This window comes from Scyliorhinus torazame, chromosome 9 (genome assembly GCF_047496885.1).
Source record: "Scyliorhinus torazame isolate Kashiwa2021f chromosome 9, sScyTor2.1, whole genome shotgun sequence".
NCBI lineage: Eukaryota > Metazoa > Chordata > Chondrichthyes > Carcharhiniformes > Scyliorhinidae > Scyliorhinus > Scyliorhinus torazame.
Window position 1 is genome coordinate 147,704,818 of NC_092715.1, and position 23,969 is coordinate 147,728,786.

The 23,969-nt window shown below is 42.8% G+C and overlaps 1 protein-coding gene across 2 annotated transcripts in view; it reads right to left on the bottom strand.

Annotated features, from left to right (window-relative positions):
• Positions 1–21,520, bottom strand: part of rfk (riboflavin kinase) — a 31,938-nt gene extending 10,418 nt beyond the window's left edge. Inside the window, exons 1-3 of one of the 2 annotated variants that reach the window (XM_072516612.1) lie at positions 21,213–21,520; positions 11,389–11,540; positions 6,449–6,551 (exon numbers count right to left, since the gene is read on the bottom strand). In XM_072516612.1, coding sequence (XP_072372713.1) covers positions 6,449–6,551; positions 11,389–11,540; positions 21,213–21,294 — 337 coding nt within the window. In that variant the 5' untranslated portion in view covers positions 21,295–21,520. Of the gene's footprint in view, positions 1–6,448; positions 6,552–11,388; positions 11,541–17,910; positions 18,040–21,212 lie in introns of those variants that run through there. The other variant, XM_072516613.1, reaches the window with a different exon arrangement.
• Between the last annotated feature and the right edge of the window lie 2,449 nt (positions 21,521–23,969).

Consider the following 23,969-nt stretch of genomic DNA (forward strand, 5'->3'; position numbering starts at 1 on the left):
TTTTTTTCATTTTTGTTATTATGGGTGGCTTTTGTATTGTTGAATCTATCCTTCTTTGGTACACACAGGCCTTCTATCTATGAAAGGAACAGTTTGGGGATATACTGGTGCTTTTGGTGTAAAGTGGATTGGAAGAGGAAGCAATGACACATGCCCAATTATGGCGCGGTACACTGGACTTATTCTTCTCTGTGGCTTAATTAAAGGCAGTAGTTAAACTTAAAATTTTCTCATGGACTGTACAGGGCATCCATCAAAAAGAAAAAGACTCGCCCTTCATAAGGAGAGGCTCGACATAGTCTTTTTACAAAAAATTCATTTGGATGATAAGAAGCATTTAAAATTGAAGCAAGAGTTGGTGGGACGGTTTTCTTTGCCCCCTTTTCATCAAGCAGCAGGGGAGTTAATAAGAATGTCCCTTTTAGGGTTGAAACTTGCACAGGCAGTAGATATGTGACCATTGGAGGTGTGGTGCATGGAGACATTGTTTGAATGTTTGTGGACTCCCAAATTATTCCTTGGAGCTGAGTTGGCTTCGGCTAACTCATTTGTGGCTGTCGGCTTTAATTGCCAACTGAACCCCCTGGTACACAAGCTCCCGATCACCAAGAACTGCAGGCTAGGGCTTTGGCCTCGGCCTGTGAGGCGGTGGATGACGTAGACGTTTGGAGGACTTTACACGCCAAGGGCAGGGAACTTTACAGTTTTTGCAGCCCCACATTAATGTTATCATGTCATACTTAGAATTGACCTTTTTTTGTGCAAAGGGCGATCTTGCACCTGGTGTCCTCTTGCTCCATAGGTAGCATAGTAATCACAGACCATGCCCCCATTTTCCTGGAATATTTGCTTGATGGTCGTCCCCCCATCCCCCCCCGTTATCGAAGGTTCTGGCCAAAAGGCTGGAGGACAACCTTCCGACATTCATGAGGGAGGACCAAACTGGGTTTACTAGGGGAAGATTTGAATAATAACATTATACGGCTGCTAAATCTGATACAGGCTTTTCAGAAGCGTGAACTAGATGGGCTGGGTATTTTCTTAGATGCAAAGAAAGTTTTTGACAGAGTTGAGTGGAATTATCTGGTTTATACATTGCAACGCTTTGGGTTGGGTAGGATTAAATTATGGGGGTTAAACCATCCCCTTGTTAATTTTCCCTTTCGATGGTGCCCCATAGGATTTAGATATCTTGGGCTTTCCATTACCCCCTCCTTTAGACAGCTATATAGGGCTAATTTCCTTCAATTGATTGCAGCTATCAGATGGGATCTTGCTCGGTGGTCAGCATTCCGATTTCATGGCTTGGGAGGATCGTCTTAATTAAAATGAACATATTGCCAAAATTGTTATATCCTTTGTAAATGCTGCCCATATTGTTGGTGGCTAGAATCGTTAAAGAAATTAATGGAACAATTAGTACATTTATTTGGAACCAAAAGAAACCTTGCCTTAAGTTTGCCACACTCCAGTTACCAGGAGCTAGAAGGTTGGGTGTCCTGAATATTAGCTAAATCAGCATCAGAGACTGGGTTAAGATGGACCTGGAATCCATCTGGCTTGACACTGAGGCAGGGCAGTCAGTTTTCCCTCGACAGATCTTGTTTTATGGTAACATTAAGACAGGCTCTGCAAGTATGATAAGCTATTATTAAAACTTTTAAGAGTTTCCTTCTGCACTGTAAATTCTATGATCTCTCTCTCCTCTCCAGGGTCATCCAGCCTTTCCACCCAATTTGGTCAACCATGGACTCGACAACTGGAGAGATAGAGGCATTTGTAGGCTGGGAGGCATGATCAGAGATTTTGAGCAGCAGTCTCAGCAATTTAGTATCTCAAGACAATCCTATTTTAAATATTTATAGCCTAGAGACTTTATCCTTAACAAGACTTCCCAGCATGTTGACTCCTCAAGTTCCCCAGTGGGAAGAATTCTGAATTCCGTGGAGCTTGAACAATTAATTAGCAAGTTCTGTGATGTTTTCAACTTCAGGGCCAGCATCACCATGTTGAGAGCCTTGCAGGCATGGGAAAAAGACGTAGCTATCAAAATTGATGGCCTTTTCCCACTCACTGTAGTATCTCACTGTTGGATTGATCTGGCATTTAAGATGGAGGTTCTGGTTCCTCAACTGACTGTTCTGAATGTATTTTGTACTGGTTTGCTTGAATTTATGCTGGTAATAACCCGGTTATCTGTACCAGTTTTGCATCAGTTTTTCGGTTTTTGTGCAGGTCAAAAAATGGGAAAAACACAAAACAAAATATTTTAAAAAGAAATTAGGAAAGCAAAGAGAGGGCATAAAGGAATATTGGCAAGTAAATTCAAGAAGAACTCAAAGATGTTTTATCAACACACTAAGAGTAAGAGGATAGCGAAGGAAAGAGTAGGGCCCATAAAAGTAACCCATGTGTGGAGGCAAAGGAAATGGGTATGGTTCTTAATGAATACTTTGCATCTGTCTTTATAAAAGAAGAGGAAAATTCAGATATTGTAGTTAAGGAGGAAGAGTGTGAAGTATTGGATGTAATAAATATAGGAAGAGAGGAGTATATAGGGGATTAACATCCTTGAAAGTGGATAAATCACCAGGGCCTTGTGAAATGTACTCCAGGCTGATAAAATAAGACAGCAGCAGATTGCAGAGGGTCTGACATTCATTTTCCAATCCTCACTGGAGATAGGCAAGATGCCAGAGGATTGGAAGTCTGATAAACAAGGTAAAATGTTATAAAAAGGAGCAAGCGTTAGAATGAAAAATTATAGGCCAGTCAATCCATCCTCGGACGCGAGCAAATTATTGGAATCAATTCTTGAGGAACAAGATAAGCTGTCACTTAGAAAAGCATGGATTTATTAATGGGAGGTCATGTCTAAATAATTAGAATTTTTTGAGGAAGTAACAAGGGGGATAGTGCAGTTGGTGTGGCCTACGTGGATTTTAGCAAAACATTTGTCAAGGACACACATGGCAGACTGGTTAAAAAAAGCTCATGAGTCCTAGGGAAATGGAACAAGCTGGGTTCAACATTGGCTGAGCGGCATTAAACAAAGGCTAATGGATGCTTTTGTCACTGAAAGGCTTTCCATTGGGGTTCCACAGGGCTCAGTACAAGGTCCCATGCTTTTTGTGGTATGGTGATACTGGCAATAACCAGTTGTCTGTACCATTTTCGCATCAGTTTTTCTGTTTTTGTGCATGTCAAAAAATGGGAAAATTACAAAAAAAATTTTTAAAAAGGAATTAGGAAAGCAAAGAGAGGGCAGAAAAGAATATTGTAAATTCAAGGAGAACTCATATTATGATATAGACATAAATGTAGGGGAAATGATCAGGAAGTTTACAGATTACACAAACATTGGCTGCACGGGTGAAAGTGAAGAGGATTACTGTAAACTGCAGGAAGATATTAATCGACTGGCCAAGTCTGCAGAAAAGTGGCAAATGGAATTCAACCCAGAGAAGTGGGAGGTGATGTTTTTGAGGAAATCAAACCAAGTAAAGGATTACACAAGAAATGGGAGGATACTGCGATGTGTAGACAAAGTGAGGGACCTTGGAGTGAATGTCCACAGGTCCCTGAAGGTAGCAGGACAGGTGGATAAGTTGGCTAAGAAGGCATATGGAATCCTTTAATTTATTGCCAAGGCATAGAATATCAAAGCAGGGAGGTTAGGTAGAAACTATATGAGCTGGCCACAATTTGAGTGCTATGTGCAGTTCTGGTCACCTCATTACAAAAGTATGCAACTGCATGAGATAGGTATAGAGAAGATTTACAAGGATGTGGCCAGGAGTGGAAAATTGCAGCTATAAAAATTGGATAGGTTGCAGTTCTTCTCCTTGGAACAGAGGTGGCTTAGAGGACATTTGTTTGAAATGTACAAAATTATGAGGTGGCCTGTATAGAGTGGATGGTAAGAGCCTGTTTAATTTAGCAGAGAACTCAGTGACTAGGGACCACGCAGTTAAAGTGATTGGTAGAAGGTTAGAGGGGAGATGAGAGAAAACGTGTTTTTTTTTTTACCCAGAGAGGGTCTGGAACTCACTGTCTGAAAGTATCTCTCAACTCATTTAATGCACAGACACAGTAGGAGAGCTGGCCTCTTTCTTCTATGATTCTACACCACGTAAAGTGGAAACAATAGCCAAGTCATTGTGGGCCATTGATATCCAGAGTGGAGGCCTGAACTTTTAAGCCAGGTAGAAGATCCTACATCACCCAGTAATTACAGAGGGGAATAAGGTTATTAAGGGGGTGAAGTGCACTCCACCTTGCTTGATATTACATCGCACACAGGTCAACATTAGATAGCATCAGCATCGTATCAGTTTCTATTCACATTAGCTAACCCTCAATCTCTTCTCATGTCTCCCATAGGTGCAGATGCTCAACCCATGGCAGCCTTTCTCCTATTCTGGGGGTCCAGAGCAGCACAAATGAGATGAAGAAGCACTGTCTCATCATACCAGTATGTTGTCCACCAGCAAAGATACACTTTATTCAGTGGGTTCTAGCACTTGCATAGATTGGGTGGCAAGGTAATGATCACAGGACTGGTGAGGAGGAAGTGCCAGAGTCAGAAGAGGCTGTGGTTAACACACCTTCTCTACAATACATCTTATTGCGGCCAGTCGAGAGGTGAAAAATAAACAGGAAATTATCCCACATCTCTCCCACCCATAACACCATCTGCCTGTAGTCACACTCCTGTGGCACTGGGTCTTGATTATCTCCAGGTAACTCAGTCTTCATCAGCAGGTCCTGTATCGAGTATAACTTCTATCTTTCCATATCCTCAGTTGCTCAGGGCTCCATCTGTCCTGCAGAGGATGTTGCCCCTCATCATCAGTGGGCTCAAAATTTGATAGTAATGCTCTATTGCCTTACTTAAGGGCATGTTATTGACTGATCTCCAACACTGCTTACCCTTGCTAGTTGGCAGTCCTGACTCCTGTTCTTCTGTCACCATGTCAGCGGCTGATGACCCCCTTTCAACGCCCGAGAACGGAATGCCCACTCTCCCTGCCAGCTACGCATCTCCATAATCACCTCTGTTCCAAATGTCACTCTAACTATATCGCTGTTGATGGTCCAACCTTTCAGTCAGGTGCTTCTCACTCTATGCCTTCTTCAAAAATAGGTTGTCCTCTAGCTCAACACCGCCCACTCCTACAAATGTCTTTATTTTTTGCTTAAACACAATTTGAAGAAAAAAAACAAATAGGACTGAATGTCTTGTTGTATTTCTCATGCTGACTGACTACTCAAAAGCATATGATGTTTTATGTTATTTTAAAAATAAAAATCACTTTCAGGATAAAGACATTGTCCGGTGTTGTATCTTCACCAGGTTGGGACCTCATTTTCAGGTTCCCCTGATGATCATTTTTGCATGTTCTTCCACACAGCTTATTGAACCAGGGTTGGTCATCTGGATTTTGGTGATGCAGGAATTAAAATTATGCAACACCATGCATGAAGTTATATCTTACTCAGCATGGCACACCCGATAAGAGGTTTTTCATACTGTATATATAAGAACTGGTCTTCACAAGGACAGGATCTCGAGGAAGATGCTCTTTGCTCTCAGTTACAGAAGAGTTCTAAAGAGTTGTAAAGTTAAACGTAGGCGGCATCATTAGATGGTGGCATTATCCCAGGCCAGGCAAATAAAAGCACAACAGGAAGTAATGCTCGCAGCTGCAAGATAATATACACTGGCACTGCACAAGAAGTCAAATCAAATATAATCTTTAGATCATCTGCATTGCTGTTTTTTTTCCAAACGACAGCCAGAATCAAGTGTTGTCTTTATCTTGCATATTACCTTGGGAGTACAGGTTGTTTACAGAGAATATTGCATCAGACAGCGTTCAAGTATTTGGTTAGCCTCTTCAGATTCCTCAGATTTCACTTTGTCACCCTCACACTTGTTTGATTTGGGGGTTAAATTAGATAAGCTCACATGATGACCCCTATTAAATTCTCATTGGAACTAACCAGAAGCGAAACTATATCTGACAACACTCACAGAGAACACAATTATAGCTGTAGAGCTAGTCTTCAAGTGAAACAATGAATAAGAGATAATTGGGCCATAGCACCAGGTTCAATTAAATCACTATTTCAAATTCTAATTCTGGTCCTATCAGAATGTACTTTAATATATTTAAACAGCAAAAAGTACAGCAATTTGAGAAGCGGACTTGGAAACGAGTGCAAAAATGTCATTGATGAATAGGTTGGGGAGCCTGAAGATGCAAAGCAGGGATGCTACAGCACAAAGGTTGGCAATTTACATAGGCAATAACTAATATAATTATGGAGATAAGAATTTTTACAATCACAAAGTTGACAGGAAGTGCATGATTAAATATTTTGCATTTAGAGATTAAGTAACAAATCAGGTTTTAACAAGTCAAATTTCCAGTTTAAATCTTACCTAATGATTCAAAAGACTTCTCTGCTCGGATATATCCAACAATAACAATGCTGAGAATCTCCCCATAAAAATCTTCCTTGAAAGTGTGAATAACATGTGTTTCCTGAAAGAATAAGATGTAACAGCATTTGAAAATCAATGTCAGTCAATAACTGAATGCTAATCATCTTAATTATTATTATTTCATAATTTCTAAATTTGACCAGAAAAATACAGATAGTACAGCTAACACCTAATTTTCCCCCATTCCTCTTAACAGCGGTTTTTAATTTGTTCTGTTGTGATTTAAGGTGGTTATTTCGCAACATGAATCCAATCTCATGGTAGAACTAAAGTGGAAATAAAGCTCAGAACCAAGACGTGAAAGGATTTACTCAATTAGTGGGCTTCTGAGTCTTTGAATCTTCATTATTCCTTAATAATTTGTTCATTCGAGAATGTCTACTACATTCAAAACTATTAATGACTTGATTTTAAGAGAAGTAGCTGCTCATACTCTATCCCATAAACAGTCTCACTTGCCCATTACCCCTTTCCTTACCACCTATATTGGCTCCCAGTCCCCCAAAGCCTCAAATTTCAAATTCTCATCCTTGTGTTTAAATATGGTTGTGGCCTTGCTCTCGGGCCAATAACCACTCCCTCAAATTCTCTCTCAGAAGCAAAATACTGCACATGCAAAAAGCCTTAAATAAAAACAGAAAATGCTGGAAATACTCAGCAAGTAAAGCAACATTTGTGGGAAGAGAAACAAAGATCCATAACTTCTGAGCTCTGGGGCAGTGTAACTGGGGGGGGGGGGTTTACTTACCTTCAACTGAGCTGCCCTCGACTGTAGGCTTTGGGAACCCACTGCACTACATAGATCTCACTTGGCCGGAGTTGGAATGTTGGGCGAGATAGAAGTGGCTTTATTGTAAGATAAGAAACTAGAAGCAAAGTGGCAATCCGACTTATTGCAGTCCACCGCAAATTACAGGTCAAAGTTAATGTTTCACGTCAATTATCTTTTTGTCAGAACTGGAAGAAGTGAGAGAGTTAATAGTTTATAAGCAAATACAGAAGCAGGGAAAGAAGGGGCTGACAGGAGGTGAGGAAAAAGGTCCATGATGGGGTAGAGAGCAGGAGTGATTGAATAAGGTGGCATGGTGGCACAGTGATTAGCACTGCTGTCACAAGGTGCCGAGGTCACGGGTTCGATCCAGGCCCCGGGTCACTGTTCGTGTGGAGTTTTCACATTCTCCCGTGGTTCTCACTCCCACAACCCAACGATGTGCAGGGTAGGTAGTTTGGCCATGCTCAATCGCCCCTTAATTGGAAAAATGTTAAAAAAAGAGCGATTGAATGAAAAAAGTGGTAAACGGAACAAGGGGGAAAAAATCAAAAGCTGTAAATAGCAACAGCAGAACAATTATCAGCACTGCCTTAAATATATGGGAGCACTGGTTGTGTTCTACAACTGTTAAAATCAACTAGAGTCTGGAAAAGACGTAAAGTGCAGAACTGAAAGTGGAGGTTCACTGGAATAATGTAGGAAACGAAGGACAGAGATCAGCAAGAGTGGTTGGAGAATTGAAATAGCAATAGCTCAGGGTCATTCTAGCAGACTGAAGGGAGATGTCCTGCAAAATCATGCAATCTACATTTGGTATGCCCAATGTAGAAGAAACCACACAATGAACAGTAAATACAATATACTAAATAAAAGTACAAGTACATTGTTTTTTGCACCTGAAAGAAGCATTTGGGGTCCCAGATGGTGGGAAAGGAGGAGGTAAATAGGCAGGTGTTGTAGTTCCTGTGCTTTAATGGAAGGATGATGAGACCACATAGGAGTACTGTATGCAGCATTGGTCTCGTTAGAGAAGGATTCAGAGAAAGATTACTAGGCTAATAACTGGAATGTGCAGGTTGTCTTTTGAGGAAAGTTTAGACAAACTGGGCTTGTATCCACTAGAGTTTAGAAGAGTAAGATGGTACTTGATTGAATAGAAGATCCTGGTGGTCTTAACAAAGTGAATGTGAAGAGGATGTTTCCTCTTGTGGGCGAATCTAAACCTAGGGCTCACTGTTTAAAAATAAGGGACAAAAAAATTTAAGACAGATGAAGAGAAATCCTTTCATGTGGGGTCTCGAGTCTTTGGAATTCTCTTCCTCAAAACGTAGTGGAAACAGAATCTTTGAATGTTTTAATAATAATCTTTATTAGTGTCACAAGTAGGTTTACATTAACTCTGCAATCGGACAGAGGTAGATTATTGATAAGCATGGGGTTGCAAGGTTATGGGTGTAGGTGGGAATGTGGAGTTGAGGGTACAGTCAATTCAGCCACAATCTTATTGAATAGTAGAGCAGGCTCAAGGGGCTGAGCGGCCTATATCTGCTCCTAATTCATATATTTGTTTGTCGTGGAAAGGAGAACGGGTGTCAGGTGTGTTGGAAGGGTGAACCAGGGAGAGTTGCATTACCACCCATTTTGCATTCTATCATTCTCCCCTTTGTCAATCAATGAATCCTGCCCTGCACCCCATCATAGACATTTCCTTTTGTTCATTCCTCCCCCACCGCCTTTTTTCCTGGCCTTTGTTCTTGATTGGGAATTGAATAGCAAAGCGGAGTTGAGGTTGGGGATCAGCCATGATCGTATTAAATGGTTTAAAGGGCTGAAGGGCCCATTCATCCCCTATTTCTAATATATTTATAATTCTGGCCGCCACTCATGTACTTTTTCTCTCCCCCATCCCACAATTGACAACTAGGCATCATGCTCTGGAGTTCCCTCCTGCCACTCCACCTCCTTCATCTCCTTTGAAGGTCTCCTTAAAACCCATACTTTGACCAGCTTTTTATTATCTCCTTCCTTCTCCCATTGTCTCTGAAATGCCTAGGAATGTATTTTTGCATTTGTACAGCATTTTTAAAGAAATGTATTGTTGTTGGAGCCCTTTTGATTGGTGCTGACTGAAAGGCGCATAACGGCCACCGATTCCCCGTTTTGCTGGGGGCTAGCAGACAAGCAGCGTAGAGCACCCGGCTCTAGCTACCGATACGCCCCTGAGAATTGCCAGGTCCGTGGCCGCGCATGTGCACAGCAACAGCCTGCTGCGGCCGTGCCATGCAACATGGCGGACGCAGCCCGTGGACCCAGTCCGCAAAATAGTGCCTTTCCCCCCCACTTTGGCCGTCCCCGCCCCTTAGATCTCCACCCCCCCCCCCCCCCCCCCCCGGTGCCCCTAGCCCCGAATAATGTCCCCACTTCCCGCGGATCGGCCCTCCCCCGACTGTGGCGGCGCTGGACATAGTCCTCAGCTGCCCCGCTGAGTTCCCGACCATGAGGTCAGTTACTCGGCCAGTCGGGGGCGGAGCATTGGGAGGTGGGCCTCAGGCAATGTTCTGAGGCCGTCGATACGTAGCGCGCCGTACTCTCAGAGTTCACTGCTTTGGAGGTGGTGGAGCAACGCGAAAGCGGACCCGCCCCAATTCTATCATAAACTTGGATTTTCCGGCTGTTCTTTGAACGCGATTTCGGCATTGGCAACTGGAGAATTCAGCCCACTGTCTCACTATTAAACCTGTGTCCCTACAAGATCCTTTCTTAGCCGATTCTCGGCTATGAAACCCAATTTCAGCAGTCTTTCTTTGGGATAAGGGTTAGCATCACTGCTCTTATCTGTACTACCTCTAGGATTGAATGTCTCCTTGTGCGTCACTGACTAAAATTAAACACAGCACTCAAGAGTATGGTCTGATCAAGTAGTAGTTTTAATGCTAGCTGTGCCTCAGCTAGTGTCAGAAGGTTGTAGGTTCAAGTTTCACTCCAGGACTTGAGCACAGAAATTAAGGCTGACACTCCAGTGAGTACCAAGGGAGTACTCACTGGTGGAGGTGCTGTCAGCTGAATGGGGTGTTAAATTGTGGTCCTGTCTGCCCTCTAAGGCAGATATAAAAGATCCAATGGCACTATCTCGAAGAAGAGCAGAGAGTTAATCCCAGTTTCCTCGCCAATCGACATCATGAAAGCTGATTATAGACATTATCAAATTGCTGTTTGAGGGGGGTTCTGTGCATAAATTGGGTTGCCCCAATCCAATATAATGCTCCAGAAATAAGTACTTCCTAGCCTTTATCTAAAATTTAACTTTGAAATAATTTTTATAACACTTCATGTCAATCTTTTAACAGTCTTTTTGGACACATGGGCACATTAAGTACTGCAGAAATTAATCTCATTAAGGTTTGTCTGGATGACCTTTCAAATGAACCATGCTTTATAGACAGACAGCTTGAGCTGTTGAAAGAATCTCTGGAGTCAAAGAGGACAAAGAGTTGGAGACAAAAATGGACTTTCAGCTTGGATAACTTAAGGACATGTATTCAGCTTGTTTGGAAATTATGATACAAGTTCTAATTATGAAAAAAATGTATCCACCATTTCATGAACTTTTATAAGTGCCTTTTACTTTTATAGTATCTGCAAAATATTACAGCAACTTCAGTTGCAGAAATTAGCTTGGCAAATTGCATTCAAATGGACTAAAAATGTAACAGGATTCCTAGTTAATACTAGTACACATTTAAACTCAACGCTGAAAACTGATAAACTGTAGTTTTAGAGTTTAACCTTATAAAACAAATCTGATGACTTCTTTCACAGAATGATACAGAGCTCAATCTTAAGAGAGAGCAATATTCAGCTCAGCTCTGCTGCCTCCCAAAGAAAACAACTTGCTGACATTCATCGTCTCCCCTCATCTATGAAAAATATCTACCTGACTAGGCACTGGGAAGGGGGTCATTTATGGGTCTACACTTCACAGGAAAAACTTAATTACTGGGGAAACGAAAACAGGCAGATAACTGTATCTACGCTTTTACTACTGAAATTAACAACTCAATAATAGAGGTTTTGAACCAGTACTTTAGCATAAAGAAAAAATTACCATAGATTTTTTTGTATTTTTATAGTATGGATTCCAACCAATGCTCATGACCATTTTGTGTACATCTCCATGACCAACGCAGGCCCAGCCATAGTATATACCAGTTGTGATGTCTCCTGGCAGGTTGTCCACAACACTGTCTGGGAAGTTTGCTGTGGAGTTAAACAAAGGGCAGGTAAAATTTTCCTTTAAATATGCTCATCATGCATTTTTAAACGTTGAGCATTTGTGGACTGTATATTAATTACTGAGAAGGAAGATAAATCATTAGCTTTAACAGGAAGGATTAGGTCAGTCATATAAACCAAAAGCCCTCTGTAAATCAGAGGTGAAAGCCTCAATGGCACTGGACTCCAGCACATGGCTTTTTGCAGCACTTAAAAGCATCAGATGGGGTATATCAGAATATAATTGCAGTCACTAGCCACTGAACAGTTATTCATCCAGAAGACAAGAATGCAAGAATTAGGAGCAAGGATAGGCCATTTGGCCCTTCGAGATTGCGCCACCATTTGATAAGATTATGGTCGATCTGATGTTGTTCTCAACACTTTCCTATCCGCCCTCCGTAACTTGAAATTTACTTGTCGATCAAGTCTATCTAACTCTACCTTGAGTATATTCAATGACCCAGATTCCACTGTTTCCTGGGGAAGCCAATTTCAGCAACCTTTGGAGAGAAAAAAAATCTCCAAATCCCAGTCATAAATGGGAGATCCCCAATTGCTTTTCTATTCTTTCTGCCAAAGTGGGCAACTTCACATTTTCCACATTGTACTCCAACTATCAAATTGTTGTCGACACACTTAACCCTTTGTTAGCTTACTTATGTCCACTTGACAACTTAACTTTCCTACCTATCTTTATGTCATCAGCAAATTTAGCTACCATACGTTCAGTGTCTTCATCCAAGTAATTGACCCCTGTACCACTCCACTTGCAACAGCCGGCCAACCCAAAAATGACCACTTTATCCCGACCCTCTGCTACCCGATTGGCACGAACTAACCAATCTATTCATGCTAAAATGTTACCACCTACACCATGAGCTCTTATTTACATAATAACATTTGATATGGTTTATCAAATACCTTTTGGAAATCCAAGTACACCACATCTACAGTTACAATGCCTGTTACTTCCTGAAATAACTTAGTCTTTTAAACACTATTTCCCTTTACAAAACCATATTAATTCTGCCTGGCTGCATTATGATTTTCTAAATATCCTGCTTTTGTACCTGAAAAATAGATTATCGCAATTTCCCTATGATAGACGTTAGACTAACTAGCCTATAGTTTTCTGCTTTTAGTCTCCCTCTTTTCTTGAACAGAGGTATTACATTTGTGATTTTCCAATCCACAGGGATCTTTTCAGAATCTAGGAGATTTAGGAAGATCACAACAAATGCATCTCCTATCTCTGCAGGTATTTATTTTAAGATCCTCGAAGACAAGCAATCAGGTCCAGTAGACTTGTCAGCCTTTAGTTCTAATAGTTTTCCCAGTACCTTTCCCCCAGTGATTGTGATTGTTTTAAGTTCCTCCCTCCCTTTTACATCTTGATTTTCAAGTATTCTTGGAATTTTGTGTGTCTTCTATCGGAATTCAGACACAAAATACCCATTCAACGTTTCTGCCATTTCCGTGTTTCCCATTATTAATTCACCAGTTTCAACCTTGAATAGATCAACTTTAGTTAATTTCCTTTTTAAATACTTGCAAAAACTCTTAATTTATTTTTATAATTCTAGCTAGCTTTCTTTCATACTCTAATATCACCCTCTTTATTATTTAGGTCATTATTTACTAGTTTCTAGTATTTTGCCCATCTTCTCACCTACCATCAAAACGTTGAAGTATTGTAAGCCTTCTCTTTCAATTTGAAACTATCCTTAACACCCTTAGTTAACTATGGATGGTGCATCCTTCTCAGAGTTTTTCTATCCCATTGGAATATATCTTTGATGAGAGTCATCTCCCTATATGTCTGCCACTGTTTCTCTACTGCCCTTTCTTTTAACCTATTTTCCCAGTTTACTTTAGCCAACTCTGCCCAAATAAACTTAAATAAGGCAAATACAGGAGTGAAATACTAGTCTTGGATCCACACTTCTCACCCTCAAATTTAATTCAAAATTCTATCATGTTATGATCACAATGTAGATTGGGATTGAGCGCAATTCCACCAGCACTTGAAGAATGCAAAATTTGCCCAACCATCAAGCAATGCAACGGAAATTATCACTGCTCAAATAAAGTTTACAGAAAGACCATTCTTATACTGCTTTTAAAGCAGAAATATCACAGGAGGTAATGTACATCTAGGTGGCATTGCCTTATTTCCTCCCGAGCTGTGCAACAGTTGGTCACAACTGCCCTTTTCTTTGAAATGCAGAATGGGACTTCATATGAACAAGTACAAAATGCATGGATTACCAATGTTTCAGAAATGGGCTCATTGTTTTTGCACATTATGGCATGCACCTGAATATAAAAGGTCATTGGATAATTATCTGAAAAGGAGGAATGTGCAGGGTTACAGAGAGGTAGAATGGCACTAGGTGAAATGTTCTTCCAGAGAGTCCGCACAAACATGATGGTTTAAATGTTCTCCTTATGCTGTAACCATTCCACGAACCCACGAAAACTGCAATCAGTCCATCACTTACCATTGATCAGCAACAAACTAGGAAAGCCAAATTAAAATGTTATGATCATACTACAAACATTATGTCAAATTTATATAAATGCCATTAAACTCAAAACGTTTGAGAACATTTCTCACAAAGTAGTTGTCTGTCTCTGGAATCTTGTTAGACCTTAATGATAGCAATTTTTAAGAATTATTAGCATTAGGTAGTCTCAGAGTGACCCTGAAAACAATGACTATTGTCAGTTAAGTTGAACCAACCTAGTTGGTACTAACCAACTCATGGAGCTCAGTAACACTCTGTAAATGAATTACAGTCAATGCAACATTGGTACTGGCAGACTGGGAAGAACTAATTAGCAAAGTGGAAACATTTTTAGATCTTGCCTGCAATCTATGGAGCTGGAACCACCTGGTTATAGACTAGAAAGCACAACTAAATATCATGTCCACATATGATGCATCTTTACTTTGTTTTTAAAAGCAACAAAAAACGTTAAATGATTTAAAGACCCATGTACACATGCCAAAAGCATGCGAGATGTTTTTGTGCTCACAATACTATTGTGTTCCTCTCTAATGATAAGAGCGATGTATCATGAGATACTAATTTGGAGCAGTGCCCGCTTCAGGCCACAAAGTACAATTTTTTGGTACATAATGAGTTATGCGAGCGTTTAAAGGCTCTTCATGCATGATATAATCCTGGTTTCATAAAAATAAATAGTCAGAGTAGAAATACGGGCTATCTGGATCCTATGCCAATTAAAATAAGTTAAATTGCTGAAGGGCGTTATATATTCCAAGTGATGTCTGTTATTTATTTACACTTTATTAATGGTAGAACAAACATTTTCAGTGCAATACAAAAAAAGGTGCAACGACGGAGCAGCAAAGATAAAACATACAAGCTTGGATGAATGATATTAATAATTAAGGAAAAAAATTGAATTTATATAGCACCTTTCAAGATCTCAAGATGTCCCAAACTGTTACACAGCAAAGGCAATATGGTCACTGCTATAACGTAGGGAAGTGTGGCAACCGATTTGCATACATAGCAAGGTCCCGCAAACAGCAATTAATAAATAACTACCTATCTTAGCAATGTTGTTAAAGAATAAATATTGATCAGGACACCAGAGACACTTTTGTTTTCTTAAATGGTGCAATGTGATATTTCATGCTTGTCTGAAAGGGAAGACAGAGTTTAGCTTTAACATCTCATCTCAAAAACTGCAGCTCCACTCAGTACTGCACTGAAGCGGCAGCCTAGATCGCCCATAACCCACTGGTTCCCCAGAGTCGGATTTTCAGAGCCCCAAAGATGCAGTGGACAATACCTTTGGGAGGTTTCCAGGTAAAGATCTATGCAGCAATTGCATAGAAGTGCTAACTTCCCCTGGACAATTGCGTTTTGCTGGGAACCATCTGACAAAGCAATTTAAAATTGATAACTTTGGATGACTCGACCAGTGTTACACTAATAAATACTCTTGAGTTTGAAGAAATAAAGCACTTCTAACATCAGCATTACTATTTCTAACAACCATACCCACCCCATACAGGACACCCCACACAATTTGGACCTCACTGACTCCCAACTAATGACCCCCAGGGCATTGCCAAATCCACGATCCCCAGCTGCCTAGGACTCTTCTGCTACCTCCCCCTCCATAACCAGTGCACCCAACACAAAGTCATGAGGCCCCAACCCTCCTGACGTCTGACGTCTGACCTCCCCCACCCCTCAACATGGCATCCTACCTGACTACCTCCATGACCCCCCCCCCTGCCCTATCATCCCCAATGCTCTCACTGGCCCCCTTCCCTACCATCGCCAACCCCACCTCACCTACCTTCCCCCCATCGATCCCCCCCTATGATCCCCGCTCTCCCTACCCAACCCTCACACCCCGACCCAACATCTAGCTACCCCCAACTCCCACTCCCCTCCTCCCCCCCCCCCAACTCCCACTACCCTCCTCCCTCCCAGTACCTGACCCCCACTCCCCTACCTGACCTTTGTACATCACCCCCTGCTCAACATCCACCCAACCCCTTTTCCCCCCCTCCCGACCTCTCCCTTCTTGTCCCCCCCACTCCCGACCAGTTCATCACACCCCCACCCAACATCCGCCCACACCCATCTCCCCCTACCGGACCCTCCCTCCCCCAATCCTACTTCAAATTGTGGGAAGATAAAACAATAACACTTTTGAAATAATACAGGAGCAGAGTGACTTAGGAGATCAAATGTTCAAATCTTCAAAAATGAGAGGTCAAGTCAATAAAACTGTAAAAGGAAATTTGTAGGATCTTACGTATCATAATTGGGACTTGAAGTTCTGTTCGAAAAAAGAAATGTTAAATCTAATCAAATCATTGGTTAGGATAGCATGTTCAGTGTTGGGAACCATAGCTTAGGAAGAAGCGCAATGCTATAGAGAGGAGACAGATCCATTATTTTGTACCTTATCATGAAATGCTTCGAGCGGCTAGTCAGGAGACGGATCACTACCAGCCTCCCAGACAGTCTCGATCCACTGCAGTTTGCCTATCACCGCAACCGATCCACAGCAGATGCTATCTCCCTGGCTCTACAATCAACACTTGAACACCTCAACAACAAGGACACCTATGTAAGACAGCTGTTCATAGACTACAGCTCCGCCTTCAACACCATTATCCCAACAAGACTAATAACCAAACTCCGCTGTATAGCTGGATCCTCGACTTCCTCACCAACAGACCACAATCTGTCAGGAAAGGCAACAGCACCTCCTCCACAATAGTCCTCAACACCGGGGCCCCGCAAGGATGTGTGCTCAGTCCTCTACTGTACTCGCTATACACACATGACTGTGTGGCAAGAATTAAATCCAACTCAATATATAAGTTTGCGGATGATACAACTGTGGTGGGTCGTATCTCAAATAACGAATCAGACTACAGGAGGGAGATAAATCATTTGGTTTCATGGAGTACCGAAAACAACCTCTCTCTAAATGTTGGAGAAACCAAGGAACTGATCCTCGACTTCAGGAAGCGTAGCACGACACACACTCCCATCTGCATCAATGGCTCTGAAGTGGAGATGGTCGATAGCTTTAGGTTCCTGGGGTCACCATCCCCAACAGTCTGTCCTGGTCCACTCACATTGATGCAACAGTCAAGACAGCCAAACAACGTCTCTATTTCCTACAGAAGCTAAAGAAATTTGGCATGTCTGCATCGACTCTCACAAACTTCTACAGATGTGCGATAGAAAGCATCCTATCCAGCTGCATCACAGCCTGATATGGCAACTGGCTCGGTCCAAGATCGCAAGAAGCTGCAGAGTGTGGTAAACTCAGCCCAGAGCATCACACAAGCTTGCCACCCCCACATTGATTCTGTATACACCTCCCGCTGCCTCAGGAAGGCAGACAGCATTATCAGAGACCCCTCCCACCCAGGCATTGCCTTCTTCCAGACCCTTCCATCAGGCAGAAGGTACAGAAGTCTGAAGACCCACACATCCAAACATAGGAACAGCTTCTTCCCTACAGCTACAAGACTCCTCAACGACTCCCCCTTGGACTGATCTGTTCCCTGTAAGAACACTATTCACGACGCCCAATGCTGCTCTTACACATGTATTTGCTTTGTTTGGCCCCTTGTTCCGCACTGTAACCAATCACTGTTTGTCGATGTACCGTGTCAATGTTCTCTGTTGATTATTTTTTGCTTATGTACGTACAGTGTACGTTCCCGCGGCCGCAGAAAAATACTTTTCACTGTACTTCGGTACATGCGACAATAAATCAAATCAATCAATCAATCCTTGTGCATTTTCTGCCTCCAGCTGTCCACCATTGCCAGCCCTACCTTGCACTGAAGCTCTAAACTCTGGAATTCCCTTCATAAATCTCTCGTTCGCTCTTCCTTTAAACAAAACCTTCTTCTTTGATTGAGCTTTTAATCAACAGCACTAACATCTCCTTCTTTGATTTGATCCAAGAGGTTTTAGTTATGCAAGAACTGAGAAACTGATACTCTATAAATTAGAACACAAGTACGATAAAAGAACCAACAGAAGAATCAAAAATTATAAAAGGACTTTGATGTGAAAATAGGGAACTGGTTAGTGAGTCAGAAATCATTAACTTTCAGATCAACAATGGAGGGAGCAGTTATGTGGAAGGGCAAGGGAAAATTGGGCGAATTAATTGTGCCTGGTTTTGAAAAAAAGATAATTCGATGTAATCTGACGAGAGGCTATTCGTTAAACATCGTTAAGGTATGTTTATCAAGAAAATAAAAACAGATTTGGGCAGAGGACATCTGCTATCTTTATTTGTGTACCAAGGTAAAATTGTCATACATTTATAAATCAGATCTAAAAATGAGGGAACTGCTGCAGATTGGTAAAAAAACAGTAGCACACTGAACAAATTAATATATCCCCAAGAGCTTCATATGAACATAATCAGACCAAATTAGACCGGATTAAAACAAAGGAAGGGATATTAGTACAGTTGACTAAAAGCCAGTTCAAAGAGCTGGGTTTAAGGAAGAATGGTGGATAGATTTAGGCAGGAAACTCCACTAGCCATTTGAAGACTGAAGGTATAGCTTAGGGAATGAATAAGAGACCAGGATTGGAGACACAGAGTTTTAGGAGTGGTGCAGAGATAGAGATAGGTGATATGTTAGTTCAAAGCATAACCTAGATTCCAGATAAATTTTGAATGTTGTTGGCCTTGACTCCATTATCATTTAGTAAATAAGAACAAAGCCAAATTGGAGAAAAAAAATCTTACTTAAAGCATCAGGACAGTTGGAGTATTGAGAAATAATACAACTCTTGATTTGGTTAGATATTTGAAAACAAAGTATTGCATATTATGAACTTGTTTTTTCTACTTGGGAAAAAAAGGGAAGAAAAGCAAAGAAAATGCTTAAGACAGCGGAATCAAGTCAAAAGGATAATATTTATTCACAAGGCGAGTACCTTTAAAAGTCAATGCATCCTTTAGACCAGGGTCTTGCAAACTGTGGGTTGAGACCCCAGATGAGTCACAGGCGGATTTGGGAGGGTCACAGAGCGATCAGTGGCAGAGTTCCCGATCAGGGGAACTATTGAATTGAGAGTGCTGGCTGCAAACCAGCTTTTAAATTGAGAATGCCAGCCAAGACTAGCTTTTAAATAGAATGATGCAGTCTGCCAGCCAGAAGCAGCAGCAGAGAGCAGGTCACGCGTCCGACACGGACACTGACATCCGTGTTTCTATCGCAAAAACAGGAGGAGTAATTCCTCCATTTGCAAGCAAGCAAAGCAACAGGACTGTGAAGATGGATCATTTTAAACAAACAAATAACTGAAATCAGGAACAAAGCAATTTAAAGATGATTTATTGAGGCATGGCTTTATTAATTGTGCCAAAGCAAATCAGGATGCAAAGCCCAAGTGTGTTACATGCAAGAAAGTACTGGCGAATGAGAGTTTAAAACCCTCAAAATGTCAAAGGCATTTGAAGACTACGTTTGAGAACAAAACTCTTGATTTTTTCAAAGGATGCAGCGAGAATTTAATCATTAGCTGAAATCCTTAGCAGAAATGTAACATTGAATGACAAAGCAAGTGAGATCCTGAGGACCAAGCAGGTTCACCTGCCACATTAAAGGTAAGCAAAAATGGTGGGTCACGACGGTCAGCCAGCATGGGCCGCGAAGGTCGGCCGGTTGGTAAAAGTGGGGCCCAGGGAAAAAAGTTTGAAAAGTGCTACTTTAGACTCCTCTCTGTTCCACCCGCCTTCATTAACATTAAAATCTAATGCAACAGTAACTACATTCCAAATATTATACTAATTGTGCAATGCTTTGGGACATCCCAGAATTGCAATATGAATGCATGCACTTCATGTTGGATTGGATTGGATTTGTTTATTGTCACGCGTACCGAGGTACAGTGAAAAGTATTTTTCTGCGAGCAGCTCAACAGATCATTAAGTACATGGGAAGAAAAGAAAATACATAATAGGGCAACACAACATATACAATGTAACTACATAAGCACTGGCATCGGATGAAGCATACAGGGTGTAGTGTTAATGAGGTCAATCCATAAGAGGGTCATTTAGGAGTCTGGTGACAATGGGGAACAAACTGTTTTTGAGTCTGTTCGTGCATGTTCTCAGACTTCTGTATCTCCTGCCCGATGGAAGAAGTTAGAAGAGTGAGTAAGCCGGGTGGGAGGGATCTTTGATTATGCTGCCCGCTTTCCCCAGGCAGCGGGAGGTGTAGATGGAGTCAATGGATGGGAGGCAGGTTCGTGTGATGGACTGGGAGGTGTTCACGACTCTCTGAAGTTTCTTGCGGTCCTGGGCCGAGCAGTTGCCATACCAGGCTGTGATGCAGCCAGATAGGATGATTTCTGTGGTGCATCTGTAAAAGTTGGTAAGGGTTAATGTGGACATGCCGAATTTCCTTAGTTTCCTGAGGAAGTATAGGCGCTGATGTGCTTTCTTGGTGGTAGCGTTGACGTGGGTGGACCAGGGTGGGTCTTGTTTTATTTAGCAACACTCCTCACTGTGTGTGTGTGTGTGTGTGTGTTTGGGGGGGGGGGGGGGGAATGAATGCGAGAGTGACACAGCAAAACTAAAAATCAACTGCTGCTGGAGGACCATCAACTCAGGGTAAATCAAATAATGTCTCCCAGTGTAAAACCAGCTGTCTCCAACCAAGGGTTGCCACAATCGAGGGTTACATGTTGAGGGATGAAGTAAAGCCTGGAAATAGACTCTCTGAGACGCTTCTGGACCGCTTGGGCTGTATTTTGACATGAAATGTATATTGTAAACGTAACTTCCAAATGAGATGCCTCACTAACAGAATGCCACAGGGTGTAATGGAAGAAATTGAACTGCGCTGCATTTTATGCAATGTCAACCTGCTCTGATGCAATCTACTTTTACAAGTTTTAAGAATGAAGTATATTTTTGAAAATAGCCAATCAGGAATTATTTTTTTTTGGGGGGACGAGTATTAGAGACAAGGAACTCGCTTCATATCCGACCGAGTTGAGAATATACCAGAAAACTAGCCTGTCACCAGAAACCCCATGGATCAGCCCGAGACCGCAGCATTCCCCAGTGACTTCGATGTCTCCGACCGAATTCCGCCTTTACCTGTGCGGATCCCCAGCTCTCTGCTGCCTCGGCCAAATCCTCGTACCACCTCCCCACGACAGAAATACGGCAAACTCCTCATGGCCCCAGTTCAATCGACCCCCGCTCAGAAGCAGCCAGGGTTAAGGAGAAGCCAAGGGTTGAAAAGCTGACAGTCGCCGGTCACTTCACTGAGATCAAACCTACGAACTCTGATAATCTATCACACAATTTCTCAACGGACTACACTCACAGGAACCGGCGTTTAAAGAACACTCTTTCCGGTTTCTTTTTAGTGTATTTCCTGCTCCTTTTACGTCACGCAAACTGGGGCCCACGGATCCTCCAGTCCAGGACCGCCAACTGCTGCCTGGAGGACCAAAATGATCACACCTCCTGCTGCCTGGAGGACCAAAATGATCACACCTCCTGCTGCCTGGAGGACCAAAGTGATCACACCTGCTGCCTGGAGGACCAAAGTGATCACAGCTCCTGCTGCCTGGAGGACCAAAATGATCACACCTCCTGCTGCCTGGAGGACCAAAGTGATCACAGCTCCTGCTGCCTGGAGGACCAAAGTGATCACAGCTCCTGCTGCCTGGTGGACCAAAATGATCACAGCTCCTGTTGCCTGGAGGACCAAAGTGATCACAGCTCCTGCTGCCTGGAGGACCAAAATGATCACACCTCCTGCTGCCTGGAGGACCAAAGTGATCACAGCTCCTGCTGCCTGGAGGACCAAAGTGATCACAGCTCCTGCTGCCTGGAGGACCAAAATGATCACAGCTCCTGCTGCCTGGAGGACCAAAGTGATCACACCTCCTGCTGCCTGGTGGACCAAAATGATCACAGCTCCTGTTGCCTGGTGGACCAAAATGATCACAGCTCCCGCTGCATGGAGGACCAAAGTGATCACATCTCCTGCTGCCTTGGAGGACCAAAATGATCACACCTCCTGCTCCTGGAGACCAAAATGATCACACCTCCTGTTGCCTGGAGGGCCAAAGTCATCACATCTCCTGCTGCCTGGAGGACCAAAATGATCACCTCCTGCTGCCTGGAGGACCAATTATAGAATCGTTACAGTACACCTGAGGAAGGAGCACCTTTTATAAGGTGTTACTACTATAAATTATAAATTTAGGGCCAAAGAAGGCAAAAAAGATTGTGTTATTTTTGTGTTTTTTTTCCCCCCCTCCTGTGAGGTGAAGCCCTGCCACATTTATCTATAGTACGAAGTCTTACAACACCAGGTTAAAGTCCAACAGGTTTGTTTCGATGTCACGAGCTTTCAGAGCGCTGCTCCTTCCTCAGGTGAATGAAGAGGTCTGTTCCAGAAACACATATATAGACAAATTCAAAGATGCCAAACAATGCTAGGAATGCGAGCATTAGCAGGTGATTAAATCTTTACAGATCCAGAGATGGGGTAACCCCAGGTTAAAGAGGTGTGAATTGTATCAAGCCAGGACAGTTGGTAGGATTTCGCAGGCCAGATGGTGGGGGATGAATGTAATGTGACATGAATCCCAGGTCCCGGTTGTCGGTGTTGAGTACTGAGGCTGTTGCAGCAATGCCGTCGTCATGGGGGATGCTGGTGTAGAGTGCCGAGAACAACCAAGAACACTACAGACAGTTACCCGCAGATCCGACCAAGGAACACATCCGCCAACTTAGACTGATCAAGACCTTGGATCCAGATCTTCAGAGCACCCTACAGGCTCTCATCCCACGTACTCCCCGCATTGGAGATCTCTACTGCCTCCCGAAAATACATAAGGCCAACACACCAGGCCGCCCTATCGTTTCAGGCAATGGGACCCTGTGTGAGAACCTCTCTGGCTACATCGAGGGCATCTTAAAACCCATCGTACAAGGTACACCCAGCTTCTGTCGCGACACAACGGACTTCCTACAGAAACTCAGCACCCATGGACCAGTTGAACCAGGAACATTCCTCGTCACAATGGACGTCTCGGCACTCTACACCAGCATCCCCCATGACGACGGCATTGCTGCAACAGCCTCAGTACTCAACACCGACAACTGCCAATCTCCAGACGCAATTCTGCAACTCATCCGCTTCATTCTGGATCACAACGTCTTCACCTTCGACAACAAGTTCTTCATCCAGACGCACGGAACAGCCATGGGGACCAAATTCGCACCCCAATACGCCAACATCTTCATGCACAAGTTTGAACAGGACCTACTCACCGCACAGGACCTTCAACCGACGTTATACACCAGATACATCGATGACATTTTTTTCCTTTGGACCCACGGCGAAGAATCACTGAAACGACTACACGATGACATTAATAAGTTCCATCCAACCATCAGACTCACCATGGACTACTCTCCAAAATCAGTTGCATTCTTGGACACACTCGTCTCCATCAAGGTCGGTCACCTCAGCACTTCGCTTTACCGCAAACCCACGGATAACCTCATGATGCTCCACTTCTCCAGCTTCCACCCTAAACACATTAAAGAAGCCATCCCCTATGGACAAGCGCTCCGTATACACAGGATCTGCTCAGACGAGGAGGAGCGTAACAGACATCTACAGACGTTGAAAGATGCCCTCGTACGAACGGAATATGGCACTCGACTCATCGATCGACAGTTCCAACGCGCCACAGCGAAAAGCCGGACCGACCTCCTCAGAAGACAAACATGGGACACAACCGACAGAATACCCTTCGTCGTCCAGTACTTCCCCGGAGCGGAGAAACTACGTCATCTTCTTCACAGCCTTCAATACGTCATTGATGA